At 36.0% G+C, this 18,556-nt stretch overlaps 2 protein-coding genes across 3 annotated transcripts in view; one reads left to right on the top strand and one right to left on the bottom strand.

Annotated features, from left to right (window-relative positions):
- The window catches only part of DAAM (disheveled-associated activator of morphogenesis-like protein), a 551,406-nt gene that overhangs the window by 52,054 nt on the left and 480,796 nt on the right, over nucleotides 1-18,556 (top strand). The window lies entirely within an intron of this gene.
- On the bottom strand, nucleotides 6,962-9,160 carry LOC147070763 (uncharacterized). Its single transcript, XM_085949204.1, has 3 exons — nucleotides 8,779-9,160; nucleotides 7,989-8,083; nucleotides 6,962-7,328 (listed from the first exon to the last, which is right to left on the bottom strand). Exons 1-3 carry the CDS (start codon nucleotides 9,113-9,115, stop codon nucleotides 6,981-6,983), a joined length of 780 nt encoding a protein of 259 aa, XP_085805330.1. The 5' UTR covers nucleotides 9,116-9,160; the 3' UTR covers nucleotides 6,962-6,980.

Raw genomic sequence — 18,556 nt, 5'->3', positions numbered from 1 at the left:
TCGTCCGTCCTTGTCTGTGCGGCCAACAGGTTTGGCCGGCTACAACGTATTAAGGCTATACCTCAGTTGAGGCATGGTCTAAAAAGATCGTGGCTAGGCGATGCGCGGATTGCGGGTCGCGGGTGCAAATGACGCATGCCGAACGAAATATAATTTGTCATATAAATCGAACATGCGTTCGTTTAATGTTCTGTTTATTGTTCTATTAGTATCTCCAAACGTATTCTGCAGGCACCAAACTAGAAGACTCCAACCTTCGCACTGGATTAGCCAGTTCCTCACCGGCCATGGCAACTTCGCCGCCAGACTCCACGAGTTTGGCTTGATAGTAGATGGGCCGGGTTGTACCTGCGGGCATGACCACCAAGATGTTGAACACATCCTCTGGGATTGCCCGCTTATGGAATTCGAACGAGCGGAGCTGTTCGCCAGGGTCCGTCCGCACACGGGCCCAATTGGTCATGGAGATCTGATAGCAACCGAGGCCAACTTTGCGGCATTCGAGAAATTTGCAGCGTCGTATGGGGAGCGGGATAGTCCCGACTCTTCTGTAGACTCATCCATTTCAATTCGTGACACTCAGTATGCGGGTACACAAAGCGCTTAACGTCAGCGGACAGCAGAGCCAGTCCAAAAAACAAAAACAAAAATTCTTTCTTAACTTTATTCTTTAAGCACTACGGTGCATGGTTGCAGCATCAGTCCCGTGCGGCTCCGTCTCGGGATGGAATGAGTACTTAAAATCACTTCTTTCAGACACGTTTAAAGCGTCATAGAAAGCGGCCGTGCATGTTGTCGATAGCTATTTCGGTTGTAACACCATTATCAAGACTATTCAGATAGGCCGTTTGCCTTTCAGAAAATGTATTCTGTCTCTATCTATACACGTATAGTATTTAAGCAAAGGCAAACGGCCTATCTGAATAGTCTTGATAATGGTGTTACAACCGAAATAGCTATCGACAAACCTTTTTAAAAAAACCTGTAGAATTTAATATTAATTATATTTTCATTTCTTGTAATAATATATTCATTGACATCACTGATGTATTCTCTCAATTATTATACGATATTGTAAATATAGCGAAAATATGCATCATCACTTGATTTTAGGTAACATATGCAATATAACCAGTGTGAATGGGCTATGCAAATATGCAAATGCATACTATAATCCGGTCTCTACAATATATTACTATCTACAACCTACTGATAACTCAGAGATATCACTGTAATGAAACTATTACAAATATTATACCTAGTAAATTATTAGTAATATAATTATTATATTATTGCAATAAAAAAAACAAAATTTTTCTTTCCTCCCCCCCCCCCCCCCCCCACACATTTCATAATTCGAAATTCAATTTTTTTTAATTTTCCATCGTTTGCCAGGTGAAATAATTACATCCTAACCGGATTATCTAAGCATAGGTTTATCCGCTGTACGTATGGAGTTTTCGCTGACAAAGCTCAGACGAAAAGATAACAAAACAAATTCAAAGAATTATCTATCAACTGACGCCATTTAATTAAAAATGGTTGTGGGGCTCAAAAGAAAAACCGCCACAGTATTTTTTTTTAATCTATTTTTTAATAGATTTTGTCAATATTACTGTCAGTTCCATAAAATATTGACATTAATACTGGTTGTGTAATGGGAGAAATGGTGGAGTGATGGAATGGATTGATGAATATAAAAATATTTAGATATTTGACTATCAGTGTTGGCAGTATCATAGATAATATGAGATAAAACCAAATCATAGATATTAGATTGAGATGAGTAATATCCTCGTTTCTTAGCCACTTTATCATTCGCTGTTAGTGATTCAATAATTATAACCAAAACTAGCTTTGAAGCAGTGCTCGAAATAGAAAATCTTACGAACCGGAGCGCTGAATAATCATTCAAAAATATCAAATTATGTTAAATATTTTTCGGATATCATAAGGGCGATATGCCTAATAATCAGGGTTTCATTTATACTTGAAGGGGCTCTGCGCTAATACACATTACCCCCCCCCCCCCCCAATAAAACATTAAAATGTAGTTTTTTTTTTTAAATGGGTACACTACTCATTTTTGCAAAATCATTTGCAATCAATGCAAAACTATTTTTCAGGTTCCGGAGCCCTACTAATTTAAGGTCTTGGACCTGTAGCCCTTTAGCCCTTTTTTTAAACACATCTGAAGCCTATATTATATTATAGACCTTGTAGGACTAATCATAAATAAATAATATACACATTTTGTCAGCACCGCATGCGAATTTTTTTCCCATGAATCAGTTCTTACAACTTTAAAAACTATATACCTACATGCAATATTATCTCAATAACATGAATCGGAACGCAATTTTCAAAGAATCCACGAGCCGGAACAGTATCTTTTAGAATTTCACGAACAGGAACGGCGCTCCGGTGCGTTCCGGACTATTTCGAGCCCTGCTTTGAAGAATAAATTATTCATTTCGATAGATGGTGAATAACAGCAGAGGCCATTGATTAATTTATACTGACAAGTGCTGCCGAATGAAATTAGTTATTAATACATAATATCAGTGATTTAAGAAAAGGACTAACTTTTAAAACATGTATATCGTTATAATCTCACACAAACAATTTAGCGAAAACAAGTTAAAAGCGATATTTTCGCGAACGACGTAACGTGACCATGATGTCATGGTGAAATTGAGTTATTTATATGATTAGATTATTATTATTAATGTCATCGGCAGTAAACCAAAAATGGATCATGAATAGTTATTATGTATCTCAGCTACTACTGGATGAAGGCACTCCTTGCTGTCACCACTCGTCTTAATCTTGCTTATATTGCTCGTGTTTATATTTAATGAAGTAACCTTCTGTAATATTTGGATTGAGATAAACATAAAGGACCCAACTGATAATTGCTGAATGGAGATATTGAGCTTCAAAGTCTGTACATGTTTTTAGATACTCCATGAAAATGTTGTGAACATGAAAACTATTAAATACTGTGACTATTAATATATTGCTGTTACCAGTAATATATCTTAGGATATTAATCAATAATACAGTTGGTTCTTTTTTACTTTATGACATTTTCCATACAAATAATCACTAGAAACTATTTTACACAAAGGAACCAACAGGTGATTCTCTCTTTTATTATTTCATATTACTTGAAAAGTCGTAAACTATTTATTTTTTCATAAAATATTAAGCTGGTAATAAATATTTGTATATCTGTGATAACCTTATCAAAATAACTTTAGGTAAATTACTCCATATCATTAAAGAAACCTTGACATCTTGCCTCTTCCAGTACTTTGATACTGACTATGACAGATACTTTGCAGTTGGTTCCTTTTTCATCACAGAAATATAGCCTTTTAAAATATAAATGTCCGTTAAACAAAAGGGAAATACATAATGTAAATAAAAATTTGAACAACACCGAATACAACTTGGATCACTTTTGCAAAAATTGAAATTTGGGATATTTAGGACCAGTTCTCATTCATAACACAAAATACCTAAACACGTTAGTTGGGTCCTTTATGTTTATCTCAATCCATTTAATCAATTGGTCAAATTCAAATCGCATGAAGATCTTAGATGAATGATTTCCAATAAGGTATTTTTCTCAACCAGCACACTTTCTTTTGAAAAATTATGTATATGTATATATATGTATTAAGTATGTGGTTTGCGTACCATAATAACTTTCGTTAGTTAACGCGGGGTATGCATAAAGGCATTACTAAAAATTATTTCATGAAAGGCAGTGAGGCGGTTTTTCTTCTGAGCCTCGCATTTGTGATATTCATTTGGATGTAACCCCGTTGACAGTGTAGTGCGAAACAAAATTCATAAATTGACAGTGGGTACCCACACATTCCATCATGTTTTATAATGAATGAATCAAAATGTTCAAAAAAAAAAACGTGGGTATACTACTTCGGCGGTGGATAGGTGTTGTAGATGAAAGACGGTCGTATTTGTTCGTGATGATGGAGGAGGCGAGACTGTTCTAATAATTTATTTATTTATTTAAAAAAGACACGTTGAGCACATAATAAATTATTAATTCAAGACGTTCACAACATGACATTTAGAATAAAAAGTACAAGTAAATCAACTAGAGAAAAACACTAGGTTCAAAAATCAAAAAACAAAGCAAAAAATAATTTTATAGAAAAGAAATAAAATAAAAAAACAAAAATAATTTAATAAAATGCAAAGTAAACAATAAAATAGAATTTTAAAAACAAAATACATAATGCAAGACTAAAAATGTCTACATCTCTAGGGAGTGCATTGCTAGCCGTACAGCCCTCGCTATCAGTGCCTGGTGAGCCTGACATGAGGAAACAGCTTTCACCCAAAATAGGTCAACGCATGTAATAATTATTGACGGGTGCATAAAAATTCAAATTTTTTAGAATATCGGGATTGGAAACTATGCCACGTGAGAGCAGGAAAAATGAGTTAAAAGCAAAAGTGACCTACGAGCTTCAAGAGAATTAAAGAAAAGCATGCCTTGAAGAAAGTTAGTCGGAAAATACTCGTTTGAGAAGCTGTCAAAAGGAAAATAATTATAAATACTAAAATAAAGATGTCGAAGAATTTTTTCTTTACTCGCTCTAAAACAAGCTTATAGGAAACCTCATAACGACTTCAGATAATGGACCCATACTCAAGAACTCATAGAGTGTACGTGAAACAGTTGGATTATTGAATGGCTTGGCTTGTCTCATGACGAATACTAGAAGCTTGCTCGCATGCAATGCCGTAGAAGTGATGTGTGACTGAAATGATAAACGTGATAAATGACAAAGGTACAATCGATACAATATAATAAATACAATGACAATACGATGCGATGTGTTTTTAACGGGAACTTATAATCGAGTGACATGTCCGTGAATTCGTGGGCTTGAAATACAGTAGAGGTTTAAACTCTGAATAGATTATTAACAATTATTTCATAAACAGATATTTTAGCTGAAGCAGATTAACAAATGTAGACTTACAGCACAGTTGGAGAGCTTACCTATCTTGAATGATCAACTTAGCTATCCTAGTAGCCCTCTGTTATATCCTATATGATGTTTTACATATGAGACTATATTATGGTCAATGTTATTGACACAAAATTTATATGTGTATGTATGAGAATGCATGGATGAGGATGTAGGTATGTATAGGTTAGTATATACATATATATTGTATTAGGTGAGTTATATATATTATCGTCTGTTCACGTCTTGTCTGCACGAAGAGAACATCCCAGAGTCATGGAAAAATGCCTCCATTATTATTCTCCATAAGAAAGGAGACACTGAAGATCTGAAAAACTATCGACCAATTAGTCTACTGCCAATTCTGTATAAGGTTTTCACGAAAATACTCTCAAACCGTCTCGAAACAGTTCTAGACGAGAACCAACCAAGAGAGCAAGCCGGTTTCAGAAGAGGCTACAGTACTATGGATCATATACAGGTCGTCAAGGAAATCATAGAGCGCTACCAGGAATACAAACTGCCATTATATCTTGGTTTTATAGACTATGAAAAGGCGTTTGATTCCATCAAAAAATTCTCAATTATAGACGCCCTTAGCAACCAAGGAATTTCCAGACGCTATATAAACATATTGAACAGTATAGGTATACAGTGATGCCACAGCATGCGTGAAACTCCACAAACGGTCGTGTAAATTCCCCATTAACAAAGGTGTCCGGCAAGGTGATACCATTTCACCTAAACTATTCACCGCTACTCTTGAGGACTTATTTAGGAAACTTGATTGGGAAGAAAAAGGTTTTCCAATTAATGGGGAGCACCTCAGTCACCTGCGCTTTGCAGATGATATTGTTATGCCAGCGCTCCATTGGCGAGCCAAAAGTCCGACGACAATAAGTCTTCAGATTTTTCTACGTTCTGCTACTGGCCAACAGACGTTCAACGAAACGAGTATATAATTAATTTGACGAGTAAAACAGTCGACTTTGACAGCATAGATAATATACGTATATCTGACAGTTAAATCGTGATGGCGTTAAATGATACCGACGTTTTATGTTTTTTGGGTTATTGGGTGGCAGATAATGTAATAACGAAGCAAAGGGTACACAAATACTGGGTGAAACATTGGATAAGGAAACGAACGACATTATCCCACACAAATTTAATACAAGAATTGCGTTTGCAACCGAGCGATTTCCGCAATTATTTGCGAATGTCGGAGGATGTATACACAGAACTGTATAATTTGGTCTCCCCATTTATTAAAAAAAAAAATACTATGATGAGGGAAGCTATTTCTCCTCATGATAGATTATGTGCAACCCTGCGATTTTTGGCTGCCGGCGGAACATTCACTGACTTGCATTATAGAACTGCGATTGGAAGACAAACTCTGGGCAAGATAATTCCCGAAACTTGCCAAGTCATCATTGACGTTTTGAAAGGAGAATATTTCAAGGTGTGTATTATATTATACGTCATCTAATAAAGTTGGGCAAATTTACAAATATATCATTAACAAGTAGACATTGGTTGGTCTTATAAAGTGAACGTTTAGTGGATTGTTTTACCTATATAAATCATAGACGGCAACATCATAAGAATGGCAGACAAGATGCATTTGAGATAGGTATATATATAGTCACAAATAAGGCCATCGTTGACATGCTAAATATTCAATAGACCATTAGAATGCTGTACCTAGCCAGGACTCTCCATATAGGCTGTAAGCAAGCTGCTTAATTATTCCTGTTGAATGTATTGTAATACTAGTCATATTCTTCGAAAAGCAAGCATGGAATTTGATTTCTAAATGAGGCCACATAATAATATAGGTTTGCTAACATAGCTCAAATACTTACCATTTGTTGTATCGCTTAAGCTAAGGTTTATAGGCATAAAAACAAACAAAAAAACAAATATTTTTACAAGATATTTATTCATACAAAAAACATTAATTTATTATACCGGCTTTTGTACATTTTTGCTTAATATACGATAAACTGGTTGAGTATGAACAGTAGTTGCTGGCGTTATTTTGTCACTTTGTCCCATAAAGGCAACTTCATGCATCAGCTTCTCGGCCAGCAATCTTTGTCCCTGTGACATCGATCGTAGTTTCATGGCCATCATTTTGCCAAAAACATCAAATTCATCTTCAGTCTTGCTTAGTTTGTCGGTGATTAATTCTAACACTTTGTTGGCGCTATCATTCGATTTTTTTCGTTTGAACGATGGGGGTTCTGGTGCTCTATTGAGATTCGACCTTGGAGTAGTCGACAACGTGGATGTTGAAGGCGAATATTCTATCTGTAAATAAAATGTTGATTATTTTTTGTTGCAGTTCCCTGACACGCACGAAGAAATGGAGACGATTGCAGAAGAATTTAATAGTAAATGGCAATTTCCAAATTGCCTGGGCGCAGTTGATGGGAAACACATTGCAATCGTGCCACCTGCAGGCGCCGGCTCCCACTTTTATAATTACAAACATTTCCACAGCATTGTTTTGATGGCGATTGCAAATGCTAATTATGAATTTATTTATGTTGATGTTGGAACAAATGGACGTATTTCTGATGGAGGCGTACTGAGAAAATCTGATTTTTTCAAACGTTTAGACGAAGGCAGATTAAAAATACCTGCACCAAAAAAACCTACTGCTAATTCTGATGCACTGCCATTTGTTTATATTGGCGATGAAGCCTTTGCATTACGTAACGATTTCATAAAGCCGTATTCACAAAGGCAATTAAATCACAGTAAAAGAATATATAATTATCGGACATGCAGAGCCAGGCGAATTATAGAAAATGTTTTTGGCATTTGCCAATGCCACTGCCAATGCTAAGAAAGCGCGAGGAGATTTCGAAAAATATTTTAATACTACCGGGGCTGTCACATGGCAAGAAAGTATGATAAGCAATAGATAAATTAAACCAATGTAACAATTTAGTTAAAATGTTTTACCTCAATACAATCTTCGTTGTTTAACGAGTTGGAGTAACTCTCATCAGGAGACATGTTTTCCAAATCGTCCACCATGCTGGATATTGAGCTCGATTCTGTAAAACAAAATGTAAATTGTTAAAATACAACATAATACTCAAACTTGTTTTTTATTATCTCTCCCCTAAGTACCCATTCCTTCATACGGTTAATATTGATATTGGTATAATTGGTGTAATCCAGTATATCGGGTATTTTCAAAATGTGTTTTCCGCTGTATTCCTCATAACCAAACTGTACCATTAATTTTGATTGATGATTGACGATTTATTGATTGTCTCTGAAGGAACCTAACTCGAGCGATTTTTGATTTTATGATCATTTCTTTTCTTCTTCTTTCGACCATGTCCGATCATAATATGGACCTCCACGGAGTGGAGGTTTGTATTGACAGATTTTGTTTTTACGAGAAATGGATGTCAGCCACTTGCTCAACATATTAGGTCCATACTCTGACTCATACACAAATTGAAATTCAATGTGTACTTGTCAGACCCAGGATTTGAACCTGGGACCCGACCACGACTCAATAAGCCGCGCTTCCACCGCCATGATCGTACCTATATATTATTATTTCTTACCTACCTCAGCAAAGAATAAATAATTTTATTGTGACTAGAAGTGATTCATAGCTGTATGTTTTAATTGCTTAATAGTAGCTAATCTAATGCGATGTCACTTTCAGAGCTAGGTACGACAATTTCATAATCTGCACGTGTATAATAAATAGCTTTAAAGCATTCCTACGTACCTTCCATTTGGTCGTTCAAGAACTCCAAATTTTTATAGTACCACAGTTTGGGTAGATAAACTGCGTCTGTGCCGGCTCCGCTTCGATATGATGTCCTTACTTTATTTCTCTCCTTTCTGTAACCCGACCTCAATGTCTGTATTTTCTTTTTAACATCGTCGACCCTTGCCTGCGGCTCCACCTTGATTAAAATCTCCAAAAGTTCCGCATACGCCAAGGACTTGGCATCACGATTCTTGTATAGTGGGCTGGTCGTCTTCCACAACGATGGGTTGTCTTTAAAACAACTAATAAAATCTTCCAAGAAACTTTTCGAATGCACTCGTAGATCTACCATTGTTGTTATCGATGTGAGATGTCCGAACACTTTGAATGACAGTAAAATAATGATGGCGCTGTCGTCCGTCGGCATAGATATAAATAATGTGACGGTAAAGCGTGGTGAACGTACGAATTTCAGCGGCTCGGCGAGTAAAATATCAAACATGTTTGAAATCCAACGAGCCTGGTCTGCGGATTAAAAAGTCCGCAGACCTGGGGTGCTCCACGCGAAAAAAAAGTCCGAAGACTGTAAATCGTCTGACTTGCGTGCCAATGGAGCGCCGGCATTATACTCTCACAAGACCCGAAAGACCTCCAAGGTAGAATGCAAGAACTCGCGGATGTCAGTCAAACGGTCGGTCTAAAGATAAATGTCTCAAAGACAAAAGTGATGAGGAACTGTTTTTCGGACCCTGCGATTATCTGTATTTCTGGCACCCAACTCGAGCAAGTCAGCAGCTACGTCTATCTCGGACAGCAGGTGTCCATAGACGGAAGCATGCACGATGAAATTGCTCGAAGAACAAAGCTGAGATGGAGTGCTTTCGGACGTCTGAATATTATCTTCAAGAGTGACCTACCATTATGTCTTAAGCGTAGGGTGTTCAACCAATGTGTGCTACCCGTGCTCACGTATGGCTGCGAGACGTGGACCCTCAACACGAGAGATGTCCAAAGGCTAAGAGTCACACAGCGAGGCATGGAGAGGTGCATGTTGGGCATCACGCGAAAGGACCGTAAGACGAACGAATGGGTTAGGAAGCAGACAAGAGTACGCGTTGTAATAGACGTTGCCAAACAGCTGAAATGGAGATGGGCGGGGCACATTGCTCGCCGAAAGGACGGCCGCTGGACAAATGCCGTCATCCAGTGGTACCCAAGGGGTACGAAACGGCCACAGGGTCGCCCTTAAAGCCGCTGGATTGACGAACTGGTAAAGTTCGGCGGAAATACGTGGCAGCGAACGACACAGGACCGAGAGAGTTGGAGAAAGCTTGGGGAGGCCTTCATCCAGCAGTGGATTGGCCCCGGCTGATGATGATGATGATATAATTATATTAAGCCAGTTTAAAAGTATAGTTTTTTAAAAATAAGGTTATAAAAGTAGGTACAATGTAAGAGAATACTGAAAGAGAAGACTAATATCCCATTAGTTAACTCCATAAATTATTTTTTAGAATTGACGATTTACACCCCTTGAGTGTAGTATTTTTATTGTTTATAAAGGATAATGATCTATTATTAGGTTTTTTACTGACACTCCGACTATTCATAACTTGTTTGTTGTATTTTTTGTGACCTCTGACTAGATAGGTAGGTAATGGAGTTTTTACCTACTTTATTGTATTGATTTACTTATTTACTATATAAGGTATAGTTCGTCGTCAGTGTGTGTTTACCTTTGGTGAGTGTACACGACGCCTGAAGATGCCGAAAGGCGAAACCCGGGTTGCAAAATACGACTTAAATGGAATAGTACAGAGCTTGAATCTATTAGAATTTAAATTCAAATTCCATCAAGAACCTTCGGTCGATAGTATTAATATTAAATATAGACTGGTTGACACAATGCCGTATTGTATTTTTAATAATAATATCCAACTTATGTCGAAGATGAAATTGACATCGACGCCCCTGTTTCCAACCACTCGTGGTAAGCTGGTTCTCAATACGGTTTAGATTGTGTAAAACCTGTAAATTCCATGATTATCTATAACCCAAAAATCTATGGAATAAATGAGATAACTGTTTTATTTGAATGGGAGTTAATTCGCTTCGGGTCTTTATAAATAGAGCGCTTCCTGTGGTGGTATCAGTCGCTCGAGGACTGCGTAGATTTTTCTATTAGACCACTGACTAATCCATCTCAACATGCTTCATTATCTCTTCAGCGTGAGTGCCCATTTATTTATTTATGAAGGTTTTTTTTACACCTTTCTCGACGGTTCATCATAGGGTAGAGCTTAGCATCTTCCATATGTGTCTTCGATCGGCTCGTTATACTTGCTGATCTCCGGTTTCAGTGTCTTTTCATCGTGTTCTAGTACTCCTTCACACAGTCAATTCACCTGTTTCGTGGTCTGTCGCTTTCGCTGGAGTACTCATATAGTCAGGATTAGGGCTTCCAATCAACCGGGGGAGAAATACTACCCGGTTAGCGGTTTTTTTGCTAATAACTAACCATTGACCCAGTATAAAGAGTCAGAATTTAGAAAATATTTTGCATATTTATTTTTTGATATATGTACCCAAGTCCTAAATAATAAAGAACACACATAAAAAAATCTACCTATTATAAAAAATATGGCGCCGGACAATACACGAACCTACAACCATCGGCGTGGCGACCTCAGTTTTGGGTATCTGCTCACGAGCTGCTCTGAAACGTAAGGCTTCGTGATACGCTCGATTATCACCAAGTGTGGTGCGGAGCGGTTGGTTTGGAAGGGTCATTGTTTGTGTTTTTTCTTCATTCTATATTTCTATCTACTTTTTTTTATTAAGTTCTGCGGGTTTACTACTGGTGTTTAATGGTAAATCTACTGGACATTAAAATCAGCATTTACATTACTTTAAATGATAATATAAATTATATTAAATTCAAACATTTTTTTTTATTGTCATAGGTGTTGATAATTTTAATAATACCGTTCCGGATTCAAATACTCTGCCACGCAGCGTATCATCATAATGCAAACAATGATGCTGTCAAACAGTTGTACCAGGACCTATCGTTTGGCTATAAACCGCTGCCGATCAAAACTATGGGTCTAAGAAGGTCCAGTCCCAACAGTGGGTCCACACAATCTCAATCCATAGACAACATATTTTGGACGCAGTTGATCAACCACGAGCGAACGCTGTACAAGCTTTTAAATCAGCTGCAGCAGAACAGACATGGCGACGCAGGGGCCGTTGATTGGTCCACGAAGGGAGACAATGAGGAGGACTATTCGAATGGAGGCCTTCTCAAGAAGATTGGTGGAGTCCAAAACGATGTGAGTAATTTCATTTAATAAAATGTCTCTTTATATTCAGGGTCAGATCAAAAAGTTCAACGATTTTTTAAATTCCGCGTACCTTCTATCTATACATACAATTTAATTGCACCTATTAGTTAATTTTCACCCATATTCGATGTGTTGTTGGTTTTTAACAGGCTGATGAAAAATTGCGCTCATTTTGAGTCGATGTTGGCTTAATTGCGTTAAATGCCCCGATCAGTCTTTGAACGTTTTGTGTTTTCTGTCCACTTTTTTCATATGGAAAATCGTTTTTTAAATAATTAATATGTGCTAATAAAGAAATCTCAAATCCCGAGAAAAGATTCTCGAGATTCGGGATTTCCCAAAATATTAAAAAATTCAATTCCCGAGATTCGGAATGGAAAATCTCGAAAATTTCTCGAGAATTCTCTTCGGGAAATTCCCGAAACCCAACTCTAGCAATGGGTAATAAATACATCGGTATTAAATTAGTGTAATATTTTCCAGGCAAACTCCTTCAGTGACACCATCGATTTGTCTCTTAAGCCGAAGATACGTGACACCGCAAATCGAGAATCGTATATATACTTGCAGGACGAGTATGAATCAAAACAATGCATATCGGGATCCGAACCATTAATTGACACGCCATGCGTAAGTTGTCATGCCTACTGTAACATCTCCTTATCGTGTTAGACTTCCACTACAAAGTGAGACGACCATAATTTCAACTTCCACCTTTAGCCGGCTCTCACATCAAAACTCGCCTCGTATGCCGCACAGCCATAAAACAAACCTTCCGATAACTGAGATCCAGTGTTGCATGTGAAGACTGGGCACATCTACCTATCGACAGTCGTGCGTAGCCTTCGAAACGTATAGATATTCGAATGCGGTCATCGGCGAGCCGGTATAGGAATGACTAATTCGTAGGTGTTTGTATGTGACTTCGATTTTTTGACTCGGAGCCCAAGAAGGATGCAACTTGTCGATTGCAACACCAGATGTTGTTTTCAAACGAAATAGTCGCATTCGACCAATCTGCGGAGCTCCATTTGGCAACGTGTGTTTTGGGAACAACGATGACGTCACATTGACGTAATTGACACGTTTTAAGCGAGACGAGTTTTGATGTGAGAGCCGGCTTAGATGTTGGTGTATCAGTTCCCCGTGGACAAAGAGCACAATATACGATTCAAAAGTTACAATTAACATAATATTATGTTAAACATAATATCATGATAACTAACTAGCTTATTTACCGATTAATTAGCTACGAACTTCAACAATAAATCGTTTAATAATGCAACGTTAACGGGTAAGTACTGATTAAATATGAAGTCATTACCAAAATGGATAAAAATGTTATTTACTTTCCATGAAATCGACAAAGAGTTCCGTCTTGACATGTTTACTTTTTAATTATTCGATAAAATTTCTATCTCACTCTAACGCAGGGGGGGGCAAACTTTTTGGATGGAGGGCCAAATTCAAGAATTCAAAATGAGTGGCGGGCCGCAAGTAAAATACCATTTTTAGATAAACACTGTTTATTATAACGAAAAATAAACATTACAAAAAAATCAATGAGAAGAATGAAACTGTTGAACATTTTTTAACATTTTTTTAAAATTTAGGTAGTTGATATTCTCAAAACTGCTTGTAAATGGGCATCGGAGGTATTTGATCGTAAAGAATTTTTATTGAAGTTGATGATCGAAAATATTTGTTCACATATATATAGATATATAGGTTGATCCACAAATAACGAACATTTTTCATGCATAATCTTAAAGTTGGTCGAATTTGTCTGAATTAAGGGCATTGTAAAATTTGGAGATTTCTTCACGACGATGCAATTCTCTTAAATCAGTGTCACACTGCAGATCAATAATCTCAAGTTGTAGCTCCGTCGGTACACTATCAATATATATTGAAAATGGATCGCGTACTATTGCTAAACTTGTCTCAATTTTTCGGAAGTCACCAAATCTTTGTGAAAAAACGTCATTCAGAGCTTTAATAATTTTACCATATTCTAAAAAATTTTCAAATTTATATTCTGATATATTCAGCAACTTTAAAGTTGGAAAGTGATCCACGTTGTTATTCGATATTTGTCGAAGGAATAACTTAAGTTTAAATTGAAATCCATTCAAACTTTTTACCATATTATCATGGGCATATATTTTTTTCCTTTCAACGCAGAGTTAAAAGTATTTAAACGTGTACATAGTGTGAGACGAGACGCAAGGAAGACGTACTGAGATAATACATTTACGAAACAACAAATTCTTCAAATTTTAATCTATTGTCAATATTTTTTTTAAAATTATAAAAAAGTTATTCGTAATCAGAAGTACAATTAATGATGGCGGGCCGCAAAAAAATACCCGGCGGGCCACATGCGGTCCGCGGTCCGCGGGCCGCAGTTTGCCCCCCCTGCTCTAACGCATGGACCGGAGTAAGCGTGCCGAATGCTTACTCACTCGCACTTATGGCTCATTTTTGTTCCGGCCATTCGAAGCTCTGTACACACAATATTTCCTTTAAAAATAACAATTTCTTGTGCTTCAAGGACTTTAAGGCTTCAAAATTTTTACTTTTTAATTATTCAATAAAATTTCTATCTCACTCTAACGCATGGACCGGAGGTATAAGCGTGCCGAATGCTTACTCACTCGCACTTATGGCTCATTTTTGTTCCGGCCATTCGAAGCTCTGTACACACAATATTTCCTTTAAAACTAACAATTTCTTGTGCTTCAAGGCCTTTAAGGCTTCAAAATTATATAAATAGATTATCTACAACGTTTAAGGAATGTCCAGGGTTATGCTCTGAAAATTCCATAAAAGCTCCATTTTGACCTACGCTGAGCATGTGGTCGTTAAGACATTATGAATTTACCAATAATGTAAAAAGAAGAAAAATTGGATTAACCCACTTACGAACGCGAGTGGCAAATGGGTCAAAACTCATCAGGAATATACGATCGTACATATATTATGTATTGTTTTATTTTGCTTAGGATTGCCAAGGTCGAGAACTCTGGTGTGTACTCACGTCCAAGACAGAGGATTTCTTCTACGAAATAGGGGGGTAAATATTATTTTTTACGTTAGTTCTCACCTTGACCACACCATAGTTTTATGAAGAATTTTATGAAAATGCTGCGATTTTTTGCCCATTAATGACTTAAGGGGGGACATGCTCGTCGAAGGTCAAAATTGAGTTTTTATTGTATTTTCAAACCATGATCCTGGACACTCCTTAAACGTTGTAGATAATCTATTTATATAATTTTGAAGCATTATTATCCTTTATAGTTATTTTAAACATTTGATGACTGCATGAAGTATTTTTGTTACATAAAATAGTATTCGTTTAAACCTCTCGCTCTAATGTTTTAGAATATAGTCATATTTCGGTACAGAACTGTGCAGTGGTGTTAAGATTTTTTACATTTATTAATTTTTAAACGCATTTATAAAACCATTAGTATAATTTATTACGAGATAATTTTTGTAAAATATTCACGATAAAAAATTATTTTGATAATCTCTGTGATCCCAAATTTGACAAGAATTAGGAATTTTATTATTCAAAAAATCGGCAAGATTAACACATTTGAAGATGATTCTAAAGATATTTATTATAAGCTATGTCTTTGACCATTCAAGTGTGATAAAAATCTTATGAATAATGATTGCTTTATAATAATTATTGACCTAAGAATAAGGTAGTGTTTTTTTGAAATACGCCATTTCTTTTGTCATTCCCTAGTAGTTAAGCTACAACATACGGCCGTAGCCATAAAATGACAAAATATAATTAAAGTAGGGAGTAAAATTATGTTAACGCGCGTGTTTGAACATGTACCTAACCGAATTTTTTTTTATTTTTTTTAAACGGTACATGTTCAAACACGCGCGTTAATATCATTTTACTCTTCACTTCAATTATAGTTTGTCAATTTATGGCTACGGCCGTATGTTGTAGCTTAACCACTGGGGAATGACAAAAGAAATGGCGTATTTCAAAAAAACACTACCTTATTCTTAGGTCAATAATTATTATAAAGCAATCATTATTCATAAGATGTTTATCACACTTGAATGGTCAAAGACATAGCTTATAATAAATATCTTTAGAATCATCTTGAAATGTGTTAATCTTGCCGATTTTTTGAATAATAAAATGCCTAATTCTTGTCAAATTTGGGATCACAGAGATTATCAATATAATTTTTTATCGTGAATATTTTACAAAAATTATCACGTAATAAATTATGCTAATGGTTTTATAAATGCGTTTAAAAATTAATAAATGTAAAAAATCTTAACACCACTGCACAGTTATGTACCGAAATATGACTATATTCTAAAACATTAGAGCGAGAGGTTTAAAAGAATACTATTTTATGTAACAAAAATACTTCATGCAGTCATCAAATGTTTAAAATAACTATAAAGGATAATAAGGCTTCAAAAGTATATAAATAGATCATCTACAACGTTTAAGGAGTGTCCAGGATCATGGTTTGAATATACAATAAAAACTCAATTTTGACCTTCGACGAGCATGTCCCCCCTTAAGGCGATGTCTTTACCTACCAGAGCCACCTAGCGGAAAAAATATCAAGCTTGCAATTTGAGACATTTTTTTGATAATCTACAATTTTAACTGTGTTAATTAATAAATATGCATCTGAAAACTTTAAAATGAAAAATATTTTGTATTTTTAGTCAAAGATAATCTTACAATTGTAAATATTGTAATAATGAATTTGTTGAATCAGACCCCATCTTATTATTACATATATTTTATGGTCATATTTATTAGTTTATTAAGTTTTCTAAGCATCGGCTAAAGACTTTTGACTAATTCATAGTTTTAATATTTTTTATATTTATTTTAAAAAGCATCGTTTTTTATAAAAATATAATTGTGTATAACTTGAAATACTTTTTACATAGATCAAATCGGGCTTCAATATTTTGACCATCTATACCATTTTTTTTATTTATCTAACAACCTACGATAATAAAGGTTCAAATAGACTATGTGACGATTGGGCACATATGTGACAAGAGCGTTTTAGTGTCTATGATCATATATATGCCATTCCGTTTACACATAAGCAGATATATGTCAAAAAAATCTATGACAGAGGCATGGGCATAGATTCTATGACACCCGTATGTGCCAATCCGTTTACACACGATGCCGTAAAATCTATTGTGTCACATATTTGCCACTGATAAATACTACCAACATGAAGTTTGACAAACTTTATGGTTTGTACGCCTTCGTAAACGTCAAACAGATAATAGAATAAAATTAAATAAATCAGTAGGCTTGGCTTGTTAATGAGATTTTAAATTTGTTTATCTATTTATTAAACTATTTGGTTCCTGTCCATATCATATTATAATGCCGGTGGATGGAGCTACTGCCGTGGCTACCGTGGCATATTTATTGTTGGTAGACAATATTTCGTACCTATGCTTGTCGCTGGAAGATTTCGATGCATTGTTGTTAAAGGTTGAGCCGATTATAAAAAAAAGACACCCATATGCGAAAAATCGTCTATTCCGGGTGTGTGCCTCCGAATCCCTCGGCTAGCTCTGAGGGTGGGAGTGGAGGTTCATCGATGTAGGAGAGCAGGCAGTGGTCTCTTGGATTGGAGTATTCATGAAGGGGCTTCAAATGAAACTCGTCGAAAATTAATTAAGTCCTTATATTGTCCACATTCACACTTTATTAAAAAGTTTTAGTTTAATTATAGTCAAAGGGTTGTTTATTGACACAGAATCAATTATTATTTAGTTCACAATTTATCAAAGTTCACATAATTCAAACAAAGCTGTCACCGATATTATACAATTATTATTACAAAGCGCACGGAGCCGTCACGAAGAAGCTTTGGAAACCGATGGCCAATAAAATAAAAGTTCGAATAAAAAAATTTAGGGCCTCCGTTGAAGAGCCGCTGTTCAAAACTAAAACTTTCGCGTCTCCAAATGATTAAGTACTGAAGAGGTATTCCCATTTCGGTATTTATAATTATTCGAGTGAAATTTTTACAAGTCCCAGTTAGGTATTTAACCTCATGGGGTGACTTTGGGGTGGTAAATCTACTACGCACGGAGCCACTAGACTTAAAGATTATGATTTTGTATGGAAAATTTTTGAAATCAAAGACAGAAAAAACACTTCCCGCGCGATCTATGACACATAAACAATAATATATGACAACATGTTTGGCATAGATGTCACAGACATGGAACTAGTGTCACACAAAATTCCGAGGTGTTTACACTGAGCCGAAAATCTATGACATAGAAGGCCGTCATAGATCGTTTGACATATATGTGACAGTCTATGACATCGTATTTACACTCTGTGACACAGGACGCCAACATAAGAAACGGGTTTTTCGACATATATGTGACCGATCGTCATATAG

The sequence above is a fragment of the Rhyacophila brunnea genome, unplaced genomic scaffold, assembly GCF_057557595.1.
Source record: "Rhyacophila brunnea isolate RB1 unplaced genomic scaffold, BYU_Rbru_1.0 scaffold_21, whole genome shotgun sequence".
In the NCBI taxonomy this organism is placed as follows: Eukaryota; Metazoa; Arthropoda; class Insecta; order Trichoptera; family Rhyacophilidae; genus Rhyacophila; species Rhyacophila brunnea.
Note: the sequence above shows the minus strand (reverse complement) of the source record. Positions and strands in the feature narration are given on the sequence as shown.